The 20,408-nt window shown below is 47.7% G+C and overlaps 1 protein-coding gene across 18 annotated transcripts in view; it reads left to right on the forward strand.

Annotated features, from left to right (window-relative positions):
* eys (eyes shut homolog) overlaps positions 1–20,408 on the forward strand; it is a 3,376,609-nt gene that overhangs the window by 2,137,308 nt on the left and 1,218,893 nt on the right. For all 18 annotated transcript variants that reach the window (XM_038800705.1, XM_038800706.1, XM_038800712.1 and 15 more), the window contains one exon: positions 18,496–18,592. In XM_038800705.1, the coding sequence (XP_038656633.1) occupies positions 18,496–18,592 (97 nt within the window). The remainder of the gene's footprint in view (positions 1–18,495; positions 18,593–20,408) is intronic.

Consider the following 20,408-nt stretch of genomic DNA (forward strand, 5'->3'; position numbering starts at 1 on the left):
AGATTTATTAAACTGTACACAATATTCTGTCCACAGCAGTGACTCACTCGGCTTGGGCCGGCTTTTATGTTCAGTCCATTCCGAGTTTGGGTAATTGGGAAGCTCATATTCCACGAGTCCCATCGACCGGGAGGTCGACAATGGTTTCCCCATGGTCCTTGTGCAGGTTATAACACAAAGAAACATCAAGTCTGCACCGACCCTCCGACAGGTGGGCCTCACGGTAGCATGGTGGTTAGCATCAATGCTTCACAGCTCCAGGGTCCCAGGTTCGATTCCCGGCTGGGTCACTGTCTGTGTGGAGTCTGCACGTCCTCCCCGTGTGTGCGTGGGTTTCCTCCGGGTGCTCCGGTTTCCTCCCACAGTCCAAAGATGTGCGGGTTAGGTGGATTGACCATGCTAAATTGCCCGTAGTGTAAGGTTAATGGGGGGATTGTTGGGTTACGGGTATACGGGTTACGTGGGTTTAAGTGGGGTGATCATTGTTCGGCACAACATCGAGGGCCGAAGGGCCTGTTCTGTGCTGTACTGTTCTATGTTCTAGAGCACTCTCCGTCCCTATCCCTGGAGCCCCGCCTACCCTTTGGCCACAAAGGGGCAATTCAGCGTGGCCCTTTAACCCTTTGGGGTAATGAGGGATAGTGGGGAGTCTTTAAAGTCCCAAAACCAGAATTCCGACAATTCACAATGGGAAACAGATTTTAGGCTAATTTCCCTTGCCCGCCACAATTCCGGCTGCTGGCGGGACTGGAAGATTCCACTTATTGGGATAGGGATTGACCCCATAACCTGTGACTCAGAGATCAGAGTGGTGCCAACTCATGATTCCTCAGCTAACAGCAATACAAAAACATGACTTGGTCATCCAATTCATTGCTAATAATAGATTATCATAGAATTTACAGTGCAGAAGGAGGCTATTCAGCCCATCGAATCAGCACCGACTCTTGGAAAGAGCACCCTACCCAAGGTCAACACCTCCACCTTATCCCCATAACCCAGTAACCCCACCCAACACTAAGGGTCATTTTTGACACTAAGGGCAATTTAGCATGGCCAATCCACCTAACCTGCACATCTTTGGACTGTGGGAGGAAACCGGAGCATCCGGAGGAAACCCACGCACACACGGGGAGGATGTGCAGACTCGACACAGACAGTGACCCAGCCAGGAATCGAACCTGGGACCCTGGAGCTGTGAAGCAATTGTGCTAACACTGTGCTATTGTGCTGCCCTGTTGTGTGCTGCCCATCTGCCCCCTTTGCTTACACATCAACTGTGACTGCACTTACAACTGAATTCATTGGCTGTGATAAATACAAATTTTGCTTTTTCCCTTTTTCCAGAACTGAGGGCGGGATTTTTTGCCCCCATTTTAAATGAGTGGGAATGGCGCCGAGGACAGGGAATTGAGGGATAATTCCGAAACAGCATCCTGGTCCATTTTCCTGGCCCAACTCCATCTTCCCATCACCCTAACCCTATCCCCCATCCCCCAACCCCATCACCCCAGCCTCATCTCCCCACTACCCCACCCGCCCTCCAATCCCCTCAACCCCATCATCCCTACCCCATCCTCAACCCCATCTCCACCTCTAACTCCATCTTCCATCCCCAACCCCATCCCCCCAATTCCACCACCCCAGCCCCATTCTACCCACTACCCCAACTTCTCCCAATCCCTCAACCCCATCACCCCAGCCCCAACCTCCCCACTATCCCCCATTACCCCAAGGGGTTAATCTGGGAAAAGTAATCATTTCACACCCAAATTATTTTTGCATACTTATCAACCAAAAAAATAGAAGCCCTAAAGTTCCTTTAGCCAGATCTGGTAAGAACACGTTACTCCTGGCAGGAAGGTTTTAAGTGCACAAATTCCTGTCAGGCAGTTGAGGCTGCTTTGGGCGCAGTCACATGAAAGACCCACAGATGGACATCAAATGATGTGGCTATCAAAACAGAGCAAATATGTTTTGGGACATATTGGCCTTGTATATGGCATCATCCTGTAACATGAATTAATCCTGTAGCATTATTAATAGATCAAAGTTCTGTGAGATAAATAGAGATGAGGTCCAAATCATGATTGCCACCCAGCATCCCCCCACTCCCCTTGCGATCCTCTATCCACAAAATACGGTAGGGCTAGTGTTGTGGTGAGAACTTCTTTAAATTTCAGATCCAGGACAAAAGAAGCCTTTGCAATGGGATGCATGGCGCAACAGGAGAATAGGAATACATGAATGGCACTGCCTCATAGAACATAGAACAGTACAGCACAGAACAGGCCCTTCATGTTGTGCCGAACAATGATCACCCTACTTAAACCCATGTAACCCGTATACCCATAACCCAACAATCCCCCCATTAACCTTACACTACGGGCAATTTAGCATGGCCAATCCACCTAACCCGCACATCTTTGGACTGTGGGAGGAAACCGGAGCACCCGGAGGAAACCCACGCACACACGGGGAGGATGTGCAGACTCCACACAGACAGTGACCCAGCCGGGAATCGAACCTGGGACCCTGGAGCTGTGAAGCATTGATGCTAACCACCATGCTACCGTGAGGCTCCCTGTGACATTCCAATGTACATGCTCAGATATGACCACAAAGAGCAATATTTCTGGAAAATCTCAACAGGGGTACACAGTGGTTGGGTTCAGCAGGGTTATTCCAAGATCAACTCCATGCCCTCCCCCCCTCCCCCTCCCCCCTGATTGGGGCAATTCCTCACTGTCTACATTCATTTGCACGTGACATCAGAATAAATGGCCACCCCACAGTCTCTTGGCGCCAGGTGACTTATTAATTGCTGCGATGCCATGGAATTGCTGTAACGTAAGACAGAGCTGGGGACGGGAGAGGATTGTCAAACGTGTGCAGTCCACAGCGCATCAACGGAGCCCTGTTGGTATTCTAGTGAACCAACGGAATGATTTTAAATAGTCATAAACATTTCATTAAATTGCAAAATTCATGTAATCTTAAATAGAGTATATCATGTATTGCATGAATACAACTTAATTTTCCCCAAAATGTGAACAGTATTGCAACCTGCCATGAAGCAGAGGTCGGTAAGTAATGTATTGTGTGTGCTTGTACTATAATGAGGCATGTTTATACTTGAGTTAGTCAGGGCACAGCTTTTATAGTTTTCCATTTTCAGTTAAGTTAGTTATCTCATCAGTGATGCTGAAGAGCATTGCTCAGATAATAATGTCTTTTTGAAAAGAGTTTACCCAAGAAAACAATGCTATTTGGTTATGACTGAAAATGAATTATTCTGCAGACACTGAAGACTTTGGGAAGATTTCATAATGCAAATTTCGATATGTCTTGTGGAGCAACAATTTTGCATCTATTGAACGTATATTTTATGGAGATTTTGCATAACATCAGTTCTTAATAGTCACAATTTTCTCACACAGCAACAAATATGCAAATTTATGGAGAAAGCGTATCTTCGAATTCCATACAATTTGGTATTGAAAACAGCTAACCTATTGAAATCTTCTATTTGATGGAAATATTTTTGGTCTTTTTTTTTTCTGTGGTCGTTCATCCTCACAGTTTTAAACAAAAACCTTTATTTTTCTTAAATATGAAGCTTTACAGAGTGAGTTTTTTGATGATCTGGCCTTAAAATGTTGCCACACAAAATGTAATGTATTTCCTTTTTGTTCTTTCATCTACTTTGGTCACAGTGTCTGAGGAAAGATGTCGAGGGGCAGCACGGTAGCATGGTGGTTAGCATAAATGCTTCACAGCTCCAGGGTCCCAGGTTCGATTCCCGGCTGGGTCACTGTCTGTGTGGAGTCTGCACGTCCTCCCCGTGTGTGCGTGGGTTTCCTCCGGGTGCTCCGGTTTCCTCCCACAGTCCAAAGATGTGCGGGTTAGGTGGATTGGCCATGCTAAATTGCCCGTAGTGTAAGGTTAATGGGGGGATTGTTGGGTTACGGGTATAGCGTGGATACGTGGGTTTGAGTAGGGTGATCATTGCTCGGCACAACATCGAGGGCCGAAGGGCCTGTTCTGTGCTGTACTGTTCTATGTAAGTTATCATTATTAAAGATGAGGTGCATTGACACAGACATAATAGTGCTCCAAATGAACGATGTACTCATCTCTGAAAGTCGAAGTGGAAGAGAAGCTTGCTAGCTCAGCCCTTTGTTTATCGCTGCAGGTTATGCTGGAATGAGGCCACTCTTATTTCCTTCAATCTGATAAAGTCCCCCCTGCTCGCGGATCGGCCCTCCTCCGATTGTGGCGGCGCTGGACTGAGTCCGCAGCCGCCACGCCGAGTTCCCAACGGCTGATAGCACACGTGACCGATGCTATTGGGAACTCAGCTGGTCGGGGGCAGAGCATCGGGAGGTGGACCTCAGGCAGCGTCGCCGCTTTGGAGGGGGTGGAACACCGTGAAAGCAGCTCCACCCTCTGATTTGGTCAGAAATGGGTATTCTCCGGCTGATTGCCGAACGCAGTTTCGCCGTTGGCGACTGGAGGATCCCGTCCCTGTTTTCTGGTGCGCCGCCTCCCTGTCGGCAGCGGGATTCTCCGTCCCAGCAGCCGGCCAATGGGGTTTCGGTCAGGAGACTTGCAGACATAGAACATAGAACAGTACAGCACAGAACAAGCCCTTCGGCCCTCGATGTTGTGCCGAGCCATGATCACCCTACTCAAACCCACGTATCCACCCTATACCCGTAACCCAACAACCCCCCCTTAACATTACTTTTTTTATTAGGACACTACGGGCAATTTAGCATGGCCAATCCACCTAACCCGCACATCTTTGGACTGTGGGAGGAAACCGGAGCACCCGGAGGAAACCCACGCACACACGGGGAGGACGTGCAGACTCCACACAGACAGTGACCCAGCTGGGAATCGAACTGGGACTCTGGAGCTGTGAAGCATTTATGCTAACCATCATGCTATCCTGCTGCCCCCCACAAGACGTGAGTGTGCTGCGTGTCATCAGACATCGGAGCAGAATTAGGCCACTGGGCCCATTGGGTCTGCTCTGCCATTCAATCATGGCTGATATGTTTCTCATCCCCATTCTCCTGCCTTAGTCTGAGATTGTCCTCTGCTTCTAGTTTTTCCTACAAGAGGAAACATCCTCTCCACGTCCACCCTATCCAGGCCTCGCAGTATCCTGTTTCAATAAGATCCCCCCTCATCCTTCTAAACTCCAACGAGTACAGATCCAGAGTCCTCAACAATTCCTCATATGAGTAGCTCTTCATTCCAGGGATAATTCTTCTGAACCTCCTCTGGACCCTTCCCAAGGTCAGCACACCCTTCCTTAGATATGGGGCCAAAACTGCTCACAATGCTCCAAATGGCGCCTGACCAGAGCTTTATACAGCCTCAAAAGTACATCCAAAGAACAAAGAGCAAAGAAAAGTACAGCACAGGAACAGGCCCTTCAGCCCTCCAACCCCGTGCCAACCATGCTGCCTGACTAAACTACAATCTTCTACACTTCCTGGGTCCGTATCCCTCTATTCCCATCCTATTCATGTATTTATCAAGATGCCCCTTAAATGTCACTATCGTCCCTGCTTCCACCACCTCCTCCGGCAGCAAGTTCCAGGCACCCACTACCCTCTGTGTAAAAAACTTACCTCGTACATCTACTCTAAACCTTGCCCCTCGCACCTTAAACCTATGCCCCCTAGTAATTGGCCCCAATACTCTGGGGAAAAGCCACTGATGATCCACTCTGTCTATGCCCCTCATAATTTGTAGACTTCTATCAGGTCGCCCCTCAACCTCTGTCGTTCCAGTGAGAACAAACCGAGTTTATTCAACCGCTCCTCATAGCTAATGCCCTCCATACCAGGCAACATCCTGGTAAATCTTTTCTGAACCCTCTCTAAAGCCTTCTGGTGGTGTGGCAACCAGAATTGAACACTATACTCCAAGTGTGGTCTAACTAAGGTTCAATACAGCTGCAATCACTTGCCAATTCTTATATTCAATGCCCCGGCCAATGAAGGCAAGCATGCCGTATGCCTTCTTGACTACCTTCTCCATCTGTGTTGCCCATCATAATTTGTAGACTTCTATCAGGTCGCCCCTCAACCTCTGTCGTTCCAGTGAGAACAAACCGAGTTTATTCAACCGCTCCTCATAGCTAATGCCCTCCATACCAGGCAACATCCTGGTAAATCTTTTCTGAACCCTCTCTAAAGCCTTCTGGTGGTGTGGCAACCAGAATTGAACACTATACTCCAAGTGTGGTCTAACTAAGGTTCAATACAGCTGCAATCACTTGCCAATTCTTATATTCAATGCCCCGGCCAATGAAGGCAAGCATGCCGTATGCCTTCTTGACTACCTTCTCCATCTGTGTTGCCCCTTTCAGTGACCTGTGGACCTGCACACCTAGATCTCTCTGACTGTCAATACTCTTGAGGGTTCTACCATTCACTGTATATTCCCTACCTGTATTTGACCTTCCAAAATGCATTACCTCACATTTGTCCGGATTAAACTCCATCTGCCATCTCTCCGCCCAAGTCTCCAAACGATCTAAATCCTCTGACAGTCCTCATCGCTATCCACAATTCCACCAACCTTTGTGTCATCTGCAAACTTGCTAATCAGACTAGTTACATTTTCCTCCAAATAATTTATATATACTATGAACAGCAAAGGTCCCAGCACTGATTCCTGTGGAACACCGCTAGTCACAGCCCTCCAATTAGAAAAACACCCTTCCATTGCTACTCTTGGCCTTCTATGACCTAGCCAGTTCTGTATCCGCCTTGCCAGCTCACCCCTGGTCCCATGTGACTTCACCTTTTGTACCAGTATACCATGAGGGACCTTGTAAAAGGCCTTACTGAAGTCCGTATAGACAACATCCACTGCCCTACCTGCATCAATCCCCTTTGTGACCTCTTTGCAAAACTCTATCAAGTTAGTGAGACACGACCTCCCCTTCACAAAACCATGCTGCCTCTCACTAATACGTCCATTTGCTTCCAAATGGGAGTAGATGCTGTCTCGAAGAATTCTCTCCAGTAATTTCCCTACCACTGACGTAAGGCTTACCGGCCTGTAGTTCCCTGGATTATCCTTGCTACCCTTCTTAAACAAAGGAAAAACATTGGCTATTCTCCAGACCTCTGAGACATCACCTGAAGACAGCGAGGATCCAAAGATTTTTGTCAAGGCCTCAGCAATTTCCTCTCTAGCCTCCTTCAGTACTATGGGGTAGATCCCATCAGGTCCTAGTCTTGTATTCTAGCCCTCTCGACATGAATGCGCATATTGCATTTGCCTTCTTAACTGCCGACTGAACCTGCACGTTAACCTTAAGAGAATAGTGAACAAGGACTCCCAAGTCCCTTTGTGCTTCTGATTTCCTCAGCATCTCCCCACTTCGAAAATAGTGCCAATTTCTTCTTCCAAAGTGCATAACCTCATACTCTTCCGCATTGTATTCTATCTGCCACTTATTTGCCCACTCTCCTAGCCTGTCGAAGTCCTTCTGCAGCCCCCGACCGTTCCCGCCAATTCTCTGGCCCGGGTGGAAGGAGCGGCCATGCCGATACGACAGAGTCCCGCCGGCGCCGTTCACCCCTGGTCGCTGCCGGCGGAAACTCTGCGGGAATGGTCGGGGGTGCGGCCTGTGGGGCGAGCAGGGACTCCTTCACCGGGGGGGGGGGCCTCCGATGGGGTCTGGCCCGTGATCGGGGCCCACCGATCAGTGGGCCGGCCTCTCCCCCCCAGGCCTACTTTATGGCATGGCCGGCCCCTGAACATCTCGAGTCGGGGCCGGAGCGCTAAAGAAGTCCTCCGCGCATGTGCAGGATGGCGCAGCTCAACTGCGCATGCGCAGGATTGAGCTGGCCCAACTGCGCATGCGCGGGTTGGCGCGGCGCCCATTTGGAGCTGCGAAAGGAGGCTGGAGCGGCATGAACCGCTCCAGCGCCGTGCTGGCCCTCTGTGGGGGCTAGAATCGTACATTACCGGGCCCGGTTTGCGCCGTCGTGAAACCCAATATTGGACAATTTCCCCCCCCCCTTTGTTTGAGGGATGACACTTTCACCGTGTTCATGCACTCTGAAGAATAGTCTTATTCAACTCGAACTGTCAACTCAGTTTTTCTCTCCACAGATGCTGACACATCTGCTGTGTATTTCCAGCACTTTCCCGTCTTTATTTCACTAGAATGGCACCGGGGATGAGCAACTGCAATGACATGAAGAGATTGGCGAAATTGGATTCTTCTCCTCAGAGCAGACAAAATTGTCGGGAGATTTAATAAGTGTGTTCCAAATTATAGGCGGGATCGTCCTGTCCACCAGCCGCATTTTCCGGTGTGGCGTGCCCCTGCCAGCAACAGGATTCTCCATTCCCGCAGCTGGCCCATGGGGTTTCCCATGGGAAACCCGCGGGCGTGGGTGTGCTGCTGGCAGATCAGAGGATCCTGCTGACGGAGAATCCCGCTGATAAAACGTGGGCCTCACGGTAGCATGGTGGTTAGCATCAATGCTTCACAGCTCCAGTGGTCCCAGGTTCGATTCCCGGCTGGGTCACTGTCTGTGTGGAGTCTGCACGTCCTCCCCGTTTGTGCGTGGGTTTCCTCCGGGTGCTCCGGTTTCCTCCCACAGTCCAAAGATGTGCGGGTTAGGTGGATTGGCCATGATAAATTGCCCGTAGTGTAAGGTTAATGGGGGGATTGTTGGTTACCGGGTATACGGGTTACGTGGGTTTAAGTAGGGTGATCATTGCTCGGCACAACATCGAGGGCCGAAGGGCCTGTTCTGTGCTGTATTGTTCTATGTTCTAAAACATCTTGTCGGAGTAAATGAGGAGAAACTGTTTTTACTGATGGGTGGGACACAGATTCAATGTTATTGGCAAACAAACCAGGGAGAGAGGAAGGGAACTCTAATTGACTCAACAAGTTGTGATCTGGTGTGCGCTGCCTGAAAGGGTGATGAACTCAGATTCAATAATAAGTTCCAAAATGGGATGGGATAAATATTTGAATGCAGTGCTGAATGTGGGGCATAAACTAAAGAGCACTTTCAAAGAGTGAGCACAGGTTTATTTTTTTGCTGTGTCATTCTACAATTCTAAAAGACATTAAGGTGGACATGTCCCCAGGACCGGATGGGATCTATCCCAGATTACTGAGAGAAGCGAGGGACAAAATAGCTGGGGCCTTAACAGATATCTTTGCAGCATCCTTGAGCACGGGTGAGGTCCCGGAGGACTGGAGAATTGCTAGTGTTGTCCCTTTGTTTAAGAAGGGTATCAGGGATAATCCAGGGAATTATAGACCTGTGAGCTTGACGTCAGTGGTAGGCAAACTGTTGGAGAAGATACTGAGGGATAGGGTCTATTCACATTTGGAAGAAAATAGACTTATCAGTGATAGGCAGCCTGGTTTTGTGCAGGGAAGGTCATGTCTTACAAACCTAATAGAATTCTTTGAGGAAGTGACAAAGTTAATTGATGAGGGAAGGGCTGTAGATGTCATATACATGGACTTCAGTAAAGCATTTGATAAAGTTTCCCAGGTTGATGGAAAAAGTGAAGTCGTATGGGGTTCAGGGTGTACTAGCTAGATGGATAAAGAACTGGCTGGGCAACAGGAGACAGAGTAGTGGTGGAAGGGAGTGTCTCAAAATGGAGAAAGGTGACTAGTGGTGTTCCACAGGGATCCGTGCTCGGCCACTGTTGTTTGTGATATACATAAATGATCTGGACGAAGGTATAAGTGGTCTGATGAGCAAGTTTCCAGATGATACTTGTGGTGATAACCACTATAGATATGCATACTTGCAGTAGGGGGATGTATGGCTGTACCTGTAATACAGGTTCCTCCGATAAGCCCCTGCCGGCTAGCTCCGCCCACAGGGAGCTTGTGTATAAATATGCGTGTGAGTCACTCAGACTCTAGTCTTCAGTTGCAGCTGGAGGAATAGCATCACAGAGCAATAAAGCCTTGATTGAACTTGTCTCTTGTCTTTGACTGCAATTGTTAGCGCCACAATACTAAGATTGGTGGAGTTGCAGATAGCGAGGCGGACTGTAAGAGAACACAGCAAAATATAGATAGATTGGAGAGTTGGGCAGAGAAATGGCAGATGGAGTTCAATCCAGGCAAATGCGAGGTGATGCATTTTGGAAGATCTAATTCAAGAGTGGACTATATGGTCAATGGAAGTGTCCTGGGGAAAATTGATGTACAGACGGATCTGGGAGTTCAGGTCCATTGTACCCTGAAGGTGGCAATGCAGGTCAATAGAGTGGTCAAGAAGGCAAACAGCATGCTTGCTTTCATCGGACGGGGTATTGAGTACAAGAGTCGGCAGGTCATGTTACAGTTAAATCGGACTTTGGTTAGGCCACATTTGGAATACTGTGTGCAGTTCTGGTCGCTACATTACCAGAAGGATGTGAATGCTATCGAGAGGGTGCAGAGGAGGTTCACCAGGATTTTGCCTGGTATGGAGGGTGCTAGCTATGAAGAAAGGTTGAGTAGATTAGGATTGTTTTCATTGGAAAGACTGAGGTTGAGGGGAGACCTGATTGAGGTCTACAAAATTATGAGAGGTATGGACAGGGTGGATAGCAACAAGCTTTTTCCAAGAGTGGGGGTGTCAATTACAAGGGGTCACGATTTCAAGGTGAGAGGGGAAAGGTTTAAGGAAGATGTGCGTGGAAAGTTTTTTACGCAGAGGGAGGTGGGTGCCTGGAATACTTTGCCAGCGGAGGTGGTAGAGGCGGGTACGATAGCATCATTTAAGATGCATCTAGACAGGTATATGAACGGGCGGGAACAGAGGGAAGTAGACCTTGGAAAATAGGAGACAGGTTTAGATAAAGGATCTGGATCGGCGCAAGCTGGGAGGGCCGAAGGCCTGTTCCTGTGCAGTAATTTTCTTTGTTCTTTGTTCTACAATAAACAACTGGTTCATTGAGCCTGACCGATTCAGTAATGTTGCAACTTCTCATTCCTTGTTGGTTCTCAGATGTTTTTAACAATCACACTTCAAGCTTGGAAAGATCAGAAACTCTGACTTTATGTTTAATTTTACTCTGCTAATTGGTGCAAAGAAAGGCCGGATAGGACTGATTCTGTACACATCACACCCGTTTCTTGTGCAGCAACAAAATCTGAGCCCCGGGATACTTCTCTTTACACACTCTTAGAGATAATACTACAAAATAAAATATAATCGGCACAACTCTGCGTGGACACCACCCACCGACAATTCCTGTGAGAGGCTAAAAACAAAACAGATTGGTGGTAGGGGGGAGATAAAATCTCCCAGCCAATTCATAGGAAGAAAATGGTGCAAATTCATCTCAATCTTCATTCAAAATTGAATTCCAGTAAAGTGTTCATGAGTTACACCACCCAACTGCCCACCTATCTGTCACAGTATCAACCTCCTCTTGAACACTACAGGGAAAAGTAGAACATAGATACATAGAACATACAGTGCAGAAGCAGGCCATTTGGTCCATCGAATCTGCACCGACCCACTTAAGCCCTCACTTCCACCCTATCCCCAAAACCCAATAACCCCTCCTAACCTTTTTGGTCACTAAGGGCAATTTAGCATGGCCAATCCACCTAACCTGCACGTCTTTGTACTGTGGGAGGAAACCGGAGCTCCCGGAGGAAACCCACGCAGACACGGGGAGAATGTGCAGTCTCCGCACAGACAGTGACCCAGCAGGGAATCGAACCTGGGACCCTGGTGCTGTTAAGCCACAGTGCGAGCCACTATGCTACCATGCTGCCTTTTTCGTAGTAAGTCTAAAGGTTGGTGGCTGTCAGGAATAAACTTTGCCCGTTGTTCAACATAGATCATTTCCACCAGCAAGTACTTATTGTTCAATAGCTGTTTCGCTTTGGAGTTTTTGTCATTTGGTGCCATAAATCACATTGCAGTTTGGATGTGATTTGTTTACAAGCTTATAAATTTTATATTCCCTCTTGCCTTAGCAGTGGCAAGGTACTGCTATTAGTACCACTCTGCCTCTGCCTATGCACAAACATGTGGGTGGGAATTAATGGTTGGTGCAGAAACCAGCGATAAGGACATTGTCCCTAATTTATTCTGTCATTCATTTGTTCTTGGAGTAGATTGGGATCGAGGAGATGATTGGAAACAGACACAAGCAATCCATATTCCTTTCAAATTCACATGATATAATTATTTCTTTCTGAATAATAGAGCTGCTGGCATGCTGTTCGAGATGCTGGTCTAATACGATTTCATTTCCTCAAGAAATTAGATTGTGGAACTCTTGCCTCAGCCTTTTGCATATGTTTTTTTTAAGTCTTTAATCATTGCTGCTTTACGTCAAAATGCCTGTTTTGCATGAAGTTCAGACTTCAGTTTCTCAGGCTGGAAAATATTTTAAAACCAGAAACCTGAGACACATAGGAATTGTCACGTCGCTGAGAGAGGCACATTTTACGCTGAGAACAGAGAGGAGTATAGGACCGTACAGAACAGGAAGCCATTCAGCCCATCGAATGGGATTTTCTAGCCACGTTTGCCCCAAGACTGGAACCGTACAGGACAGGAGGCCATTCAGCCCATCGAATGGGATTTTCTAGCCATGTCTGCCCCAAGACTGGAACCGTACAGGACAGGAGGCCATTCAGCCCATCGAATGGGATTTTCTAGCCACGTCTGCCCCAAGACTTGACATTCCCATCCCGAGGTCAATTTACCTGTCCAACTTTCAGCCGTTGATTCCCACAGCCGTCGGCAGTAAAAGTTACCCCATACTACGTGGACCGCCTCTTCTAAAGAGCTACATCCGTTTTCCTTATAGATTTTCTCTCTTACATTTATTCTACTCCCTTTTGAAAGTTGCTGTTGAACCTGCTTCCACTGCCCTTTCAGAGTATGATAACCTGCTGAGTAAAATCATTTCTCCTCATGTCCCTTTTAAAAATATTCATAAAAATATGCACTGAAATAGTTTTCTCAGTTACTGTTTCAAATATGGATTCAGTCCCTTCAGATTGCTTTTTCTGCCTCACCCTCTGAGGCACTTTCGTCAACCCAGCCCCTCTCCGCCTCCCGGACCATCTCTCTTTTCACTTACCAAGGCACTGGCTCTCTTCAAGTTGAAGCCCCGCTGTGGTGGTTGCTCCGTGCCTGAGCCTGAACAACCAATGCCAACCAGCTGGCTACCCAGAGAGTGAAGTGAGTCACGGGTTGAGCCAATTCCTGTCTTTGTGAATTTTTCATTTTTTGGTCCCTCCCCAGCCCAAGCTTGTGGAAGCGTCAAGTTTAACATCAATATTTCCCATAAATCAATGAAATGAAGCTGGGAGTAAACAAGCCAGTCAATCATTGCTGAAGTTCTATTACAATCAAATTGTGAAGCAAACAAATTATCAAAGAAGTATAACATAGTTAGAAACAAAAACAGAAAATGCTGGACAATCTCAGCAGGTCTGACAACGTCTGTGGAGAGAGAGAGTCTGGATGACTCTTTGTCAAGGCATCGCTCTGTCCCTTAAGTGAACACTTTATTCTCACGCAACCAAAGCTATATACTGCTCCCAATTGTCTTTCCCAGCCGTGCATCCCAGGACTGACTTTCACAGTGAGGGTTACCCTGGAGATTCACCCCTTCAGCCAAGGCAAAGTGATTCTTCCAGCCACATTTTAATCCTTACAAACTTTGTCTCTTCAATCTGAGAGTGAGTTCCTATCCACTTTCCTCATGGTGCATTATAATGATAGCATTTTGTTCTGCTTCTGATTCAAGGCTGACTGCTCTCTTTATGGGCTGGTTTCTCCGATTGCCAACTCCAAAATCACATTCAGCGATTGGCTAGAGTATTTATATACCACCTTTAATGTAGCAAAATCACAGAATACTACACTGCAGAAAAGGCCCTTCAGCCCATCGAGTCTGCACCAACACATGAAAGGTTCTGATCTGTCCATCTAATCCCACATGCCAGCACTTGGCCCATAGCCTTGACTGTTATGACGTGCCAAGTGCTCATCTTGGTACTTTTTAAAGGATGTGAGGCAACCCGCCTCTACCATCCTCCCAGGCAGGGCATTCCAGACCATCACCACTCTTTGGGTAAAAAGGTTTTTCCTCAAATCCCCCCTGAACCCCTGTAGCGGGATCCCCCTTTCTAACTCCACCCAACGGGCTTATATTGGGCTTGACACCCCTTTGTCCAAGCCCCACCACTACCCGGGTGATCCTCTCTCTCTTACCGGTGGACTCACAACCACCTTGCGCCTACTCCACTTGAGCAGCGCCCCCGGGAGAGAGAAGAAAGGAAAGTCTCTGCCCACCTATATCTGGCAGTCTTTCCTGAGCGGGCGGTTTCGAGGCGCCCAGGGTACCCCTCGGTCCTAGACACCGGAATTATGGTAAGGGATATTTACTATTGTGACTTGGTCAGAGATCGTTGGTGAGGAATTGAAAACTCAAAACGGACTCCAATTGAAAGCCAAATATAGGTATTTATTAAACGTTCAAGGCCAATATCACCAAATGCTAGAAAACACCACAAAATGCCTTATGATTTACAAAACTATGACTATGGAAGGAATACTAAACGGGCACCACGTAAAAGCTTACTTTACACAATTTTAGCAGTGTCTTAAACTATGATAGATGCGTGCAACCCCCTTTCCCCAAAAGCCTCATCCACTATAGTAATCTTGGGAACTTGGCGAACTTCCAGAGGATACTCACAATCCAAGTTCAAACTTAAACTGCTCAGTGGGTCTCAGGCTGCGTGCTGGAACAAAATGAAAAGGCAGGCACCAGGAGCACGATGATGATGAGCTGCAGCGAGGAGAGCAGCGTCATAAAAAGGAAGTGACCATCCTTTTTATACACCAAGTAAAGGCTACGGCCTTATCTGCTACTGTGATCTTCAGCCCCCATTGAAGCATACGTTGGCTTAATCTCGTTACCTTCGGTATCAGGTGGGCTACGGCCTTATCTGCTGCTGTGATCTTCAGCCCCCATTGAAGCATACGTGGGCTTAACCTCGTTATCTTCGGTATCAGGTGGGCTTAATTGCACCCTATTGTCCCTCCGGAGGTTGCTGAATGCTATCCCATTAAGGAAATGGGTTCTATCTTCCCTCTGGGCCAGGGCCATCAGCGCCTGTATTGAAACTAACCCAGGTGCATTGTTCTTCTGCCGGTCTAGTCTGCTGATGTCACAAACTCCTTTATCTTGCAGATAAACTAATCACCGGCCTGTCTGGGTTTCTGCTGCTTGTGGATTTCGAGAGTTGCCTCTCTAAACACACACACAGGGCTGAGGCTGCTGGGAAGTTTAGTCAAGGTCCTGCAGCCCCAAAAATGGCTGTTTTTTACTGCTTTAAAGTTCAAAGTCCTTTTCCCAGCTCGTAAAAGACTCGAATCTTGCCCGGAAAACCTACAACCCCCCCACCGCTTTCTTTGAACCTTTGTCCCTCATAACGGAGCCTTCAACTAAGGGGAACAGCTGCTCCCTATCCACCCTGTCCATGCCCCTCATAATCTTGCACACCTCGATCAGGTAGCCCCTCAGTCTTCTCTGCTCCAGCGAAAACAACCCAAGCCCATCCAACCTCTCTTCATAATTTAAATGTTCCGTCCCCAGGCAACATCCTGGTGAATCGCCTCTGCACCCTCTTCAGAACAACTACATCCTTCCGATAATGTGGCGACCAGAATTGCACACAGTACTCCAGCTGTGGCCTCACCAATGTTCTATACAGATGTCCCTCCGTGTTATAGTTCTTCTTGAAATTTTTATTCGCCTCCTTTTTTACATTTTCATAATATGTACAACAGCAAATAATTAACAATATCAACAAATACAATGGCAATCTCCCAGCCAACAATCCCCTTATCCCAGCCACCCTCAAACAGCTCCCAACATTTTGAATACAAAACAACAATGGAAACAAAATCATCAATAACTTATACATTCCAAACCCCACACACCCCTAATGTTTGATAGCATCCAATTCATGAAGATGCATGATGAACAAGGCCCAGGAGTTGTAGAACCCGTCCATTCTCCCCTTCAACTCGAACTTTACCTTCTCGTGCGTTAAGAACTCCAGCAGGGCCCGCTGCCATGCCGAGTCACTGGGCGGGGAAGCCAACCTCCACCCCAGCAGAATCCGCCTTCGGGTGATCAGCAAGGGGACAGCTAAGACATCTGACTACGCATCCGTTTCCAACCCCGGCTGAAACGACACCCCGAATATGGCTTCTAGGGGACCTGATTCTAGTCTCACGTGTCCCACCTTCGGGATTACCCCAAAGACCTCTCTCCAATACCCCTCCAGTTTTGGGCAGAGCCAAAACATATGAACGTGATTTGAGGGCGCCCCCCACCAACAGTCAGAAACACCCTCCACCCCCTCAAAAGTCAACTCATCCTCGCTATAGTTCTTTATTAGCATGAAGAATTTTAGTTACAAAGTAACTGGGGTTATTCTCCTTGGAGCAAGGGAGATCGAGGGGAGGCTATACAAAATTACAAGTTTAGATAAGATATTCAAGGAAAAGCTGCTCCCATTCGCTGATGGTGCAAGGTCTAGGGGAAACAAATTTAAGGTCTTGGGCAACAGATAAAGGCATATATGACAAAGAGATTGGTTTATACAGCGAGCGGAATGATCTGCTGCTTACTGCCTACAAGGGTAGTAGAGGCAGAGACGATCAATAATTTTGAAAATAAATTAGATGGGCAATTTTATTAAAAAATTGCAGGGATAGAGCGGAACAATGGGTCTCCCTGAATTGTCCTGCTGATGACTCGATAGGCCGAATGGCCTCTTTTTGTGCCGTAGTGACTCTATGAATGTGATTGGCTGACTAGAAATGTACTGAAACTAAATTTTGACAACGTGCTAAATAAGGACCTATTTGGGGCAGGTGACATCAAGCTTGGTCAAATAAGCAAGGTAAGGGGCAGGATTCTCTTCAACCGGGGCCTGGCTGGAAAATCTCTGCGACCGGCGCGAATCGCGTCATGCCGCCCCGACGCCGGGACGTGATTGTCCACAGAGCGGAGAATTGGCGTCATTGGTGCCGCTGCGGTCGGCACAGCGCCGACCGGGGGCAGCTCTACAGGGTCCCCCACGGTGATTCTCGGCCCGGGATGGGCCGAACGGCCGTGTCAAAAAATCCGAGTCCTGCCGTGCCGTTCACACCTGCTCTCAGCCGGCGGGAACTCTGCGTGGAAGGGTCGGGGCGGGGGGGGGGGGAGGGGGGGGTCGATGTGGCCTGGCCCACAATCGGGGCCCGCCGATCGGCAGGCCGGCTTCTCTGGCTGGGGGCCTCCTTTCTTCCACGCCGGCCCCAATAGCCCTGCGCCATGTTGCATCGGGGCCAGTGCACGTGTTAACACCGGCTCCACTGCGCATGCACGGACCCCGTGCCGTCCTGTTCACACCAGGAGCAGCAGTTGGAGCGATGTAGGTCGCTCCAGTGCCGTGCTGGCCCCCTGTAGGGGCCAGAATTTCTGATCCCGAGGCCGTGTTGATGCCGTCGAGAAACTCGATGATGAGACCATCAATTCACGCGACACGTGGTTAGAATTGAACAGTGGTTTTAATCGTCTTACAACAGAGCCTGCCTGTGATGAGATGAACTCTACATGAACTGGCAGGCAGGCTCCGACTGCCAGTGGGGGGGGAGGAGCCATGGGCGGAGCCAAGGGTGGAGTTCAGTACAAACTTCCGTACATTGCCAGTGCTCCTCCCCCTAGGGGCAGAGCCGCGCAACTGCTCGTGTGCCGAGCTTACAGAGGCATGGTACAACATGTGTGATAACAGTGTGAATTATGCTATTATGATTCACCACACTCGACGGCACTTCTGACGGTGTCAACACTTAGCCTCAGGATCAGAGAATCCCGCCCAGGTTTTAATGAGCATCTTAAAGGAGGAGAGAGAGCTGAATATGCGGAGAGGGTTAGAGAGGAAATGGAAGAGTTTCAGGCATCGGCAATGTTTGGCTTGGCCTCCTTTGGTGGAGCAATGAAAAGCGGTAAGGCATGAGAGGCCAGAATTTAGGAATGTATATACCTCACAGTGCTGCAGGACTGGAGCTGATTTCAAATTCCAGGGAGGGATTTGAAAACAAGGATGAGAACTGTAAAATTCAGGAACGTCGTGAATTTAACTACAGCAGGATCTCCTCCATGATCGCAAAACCATTTCTTTCAAAAAAATTCAATTTCCCTATCTTATCTAGATTCAGTGAGCAAAATGTTTCCTCATTTCAAATCAATCCACCTCTTCTCAGAGTATGATTGGATCTTTTATATGGGCTCAATGGGATGGTGTAGGAGTCTGAATGATAAGATAGGTGATTGGGGTTACTCGTTCCATTAAGATTTTGCCCACTGCGGCCATTGTTATGCTTGAAGTGCTGCTCACACTGGGAGCTACAGCTCTCTAATGCGTGCTTGTCTCATCTATCGTTTCAGGATTTGAAGGTGCTCGCTGTGAAATTGACAGCAACGAGTGCCTCTCCAGTCCTTGCCAGAACAGGGGCCGATGCTGGGATGAGGTCAACAGCTACAGGTAAGCATACAGAATGGAAACAGAAACAGGAGCCATGTGTCTTAGTGGCAGTTCTGAGGGAACTTCACCTTCAAATATAAAATATCGCCCCTCTGTTGGAAAACAAAGCCCAGGTGGCCTCAAGGTGCCTGAAACGTGACAGAACCACAATAAATTAATAAAACCAGTCGGATTTGTGATTATGAATTATGATTTGCTCATTGTACAGTTTGACTGTATTTAAATATCAATTTAACTTAATCCTCACATTGCCAACTATGGTCACATTGCGTTGGGAATAAGTCTCGAGTTAGCTGTACAATTTACTGATCTTGTTGCCAAAATAATGCTGTGCTAATGATAGCTGCCATTATTAATAGGCAAATTGGACAGAAAGTTCAGAGGACTAAATGTTCTGTTGTGAGTTGTGAATCTCCAGAACCTGCTATTCGATTTACAGATCTCCACAGTTTGTATCTCACAAACAACATCTCGCCTATAACCTTCTTGTTATTTTGAAGAGTTGTTTGATTTACACACTCATCACCCATTAAAATCACTGCAGAAATGTAGGGCTGGAACGTAACAGCATCAGTACCCGGTTAATGACGCGGCCATTGTTTATGTTGTCAATGAACTCTTCTGGCTCAGAAAGTGAACAGGTGATACATTTTCTTTAGAGATTTAAAAAATAACAACTTTCCCGTTTCTTTACTTTTCCTTCCGGTCTCCTTTTCTCTCTCTTAATTCAATCTTTAGTTTATTCTCTTTATTTCTCTTTCCATACCCAATTTCAGCAAATCGGCAGAGTGCAGAAGGAGGCCGTCCGGCCCATCGAATCTGCGCCGATGCTCCATAAGAGCACTGTACCTAGGCCCACTCCCCCTTCCTATCCCCATAACCCCATTCATTGATCATGGCCAATCCACCTAACCTGCACACCTTTGGACTGAAATGAAATGAAAATGAAAATGGAATGAAAATCGCTTATTGTCACGAGTAGGCTTCAAGGAAGTTACTGTGAAAAGCCCCTAGTCGCCACATTCCGGCGCTTGTTCAGGGAGGCTGGTACGGGAATTGAAGCGCGCTGCTGGCCTGCTTGGTCTGCTTTAAAAGTGGAAACTCCACACTGACCGTCACCTAAGGCAGCAATTGAACTCGGGTCCCTGGCGCTGTGAGGCAGCAGTGTGCCATCGTGCCACCCCTGCATTTTCAGCAGAATAAAGCATCAAATTAGTTCAAACTAGAGTATGCCTGACTAAGAAATGAACCAAGAACAAACCCACAGGAAAATCTTTCCACGGCCCCCTGTTTTCTTCGGAGACGAGAACATGGATGCCACATGTTCCCAGGGCTAGGTCTGTGACACATGTTTGTGTCACAGGAAACAAAATGAAAATCACTTATTGTCACGAGTAGGCTTCAATGAAGTTACTGTGAAAAGCCCCTAGTCGCCACATTCCGGCGCCTGTTCAGGGAGGCTGGTACGGGAATTGAAGCGTGCTGCTGGCCTGCTTGGTCTGCTTTAAAAGCCAGCGAATTAGCTCAGTGAGCTAAACCAGCCCCGTAGCCACATTTCCAGTTACAGCTGCTAGGAAGTTAATGCCGATCCTATGTACAGGGACCATTTCAACAAGCGACATTAGGAGAAAAACAAACTGGGGGAAGCAGCAAGGGAGGGCGAGGAGAAAAATCAGATACATTGGTAGGGCAGACAAGGAAAGAAAGGGGAAGCGTGAAAGAACAGATGGGAAAGGAGGGAAAGTGCAAATTAACAAAGATATATAACAAGGAAAAGTTATTGGTTCCAGATAATCCATACAGTACTGAAGCATGC

This window comes from Scyliorhinus canicula, chromosome 6 (genome assembly GCF_902713615.1).
Source record: "Scyliorhinus canicula chromosome 6, sScyCan1.1, whole genome shotgun sequence".
Taxonomy (NCBI): domain Eukaryota; kingdom Metazoa; phylum Chordata; class Chondrichthyes; order Carcharhiniformes; family Scyliorhinidae; genus Scyliorhinus; species Scyliorhinus canicula.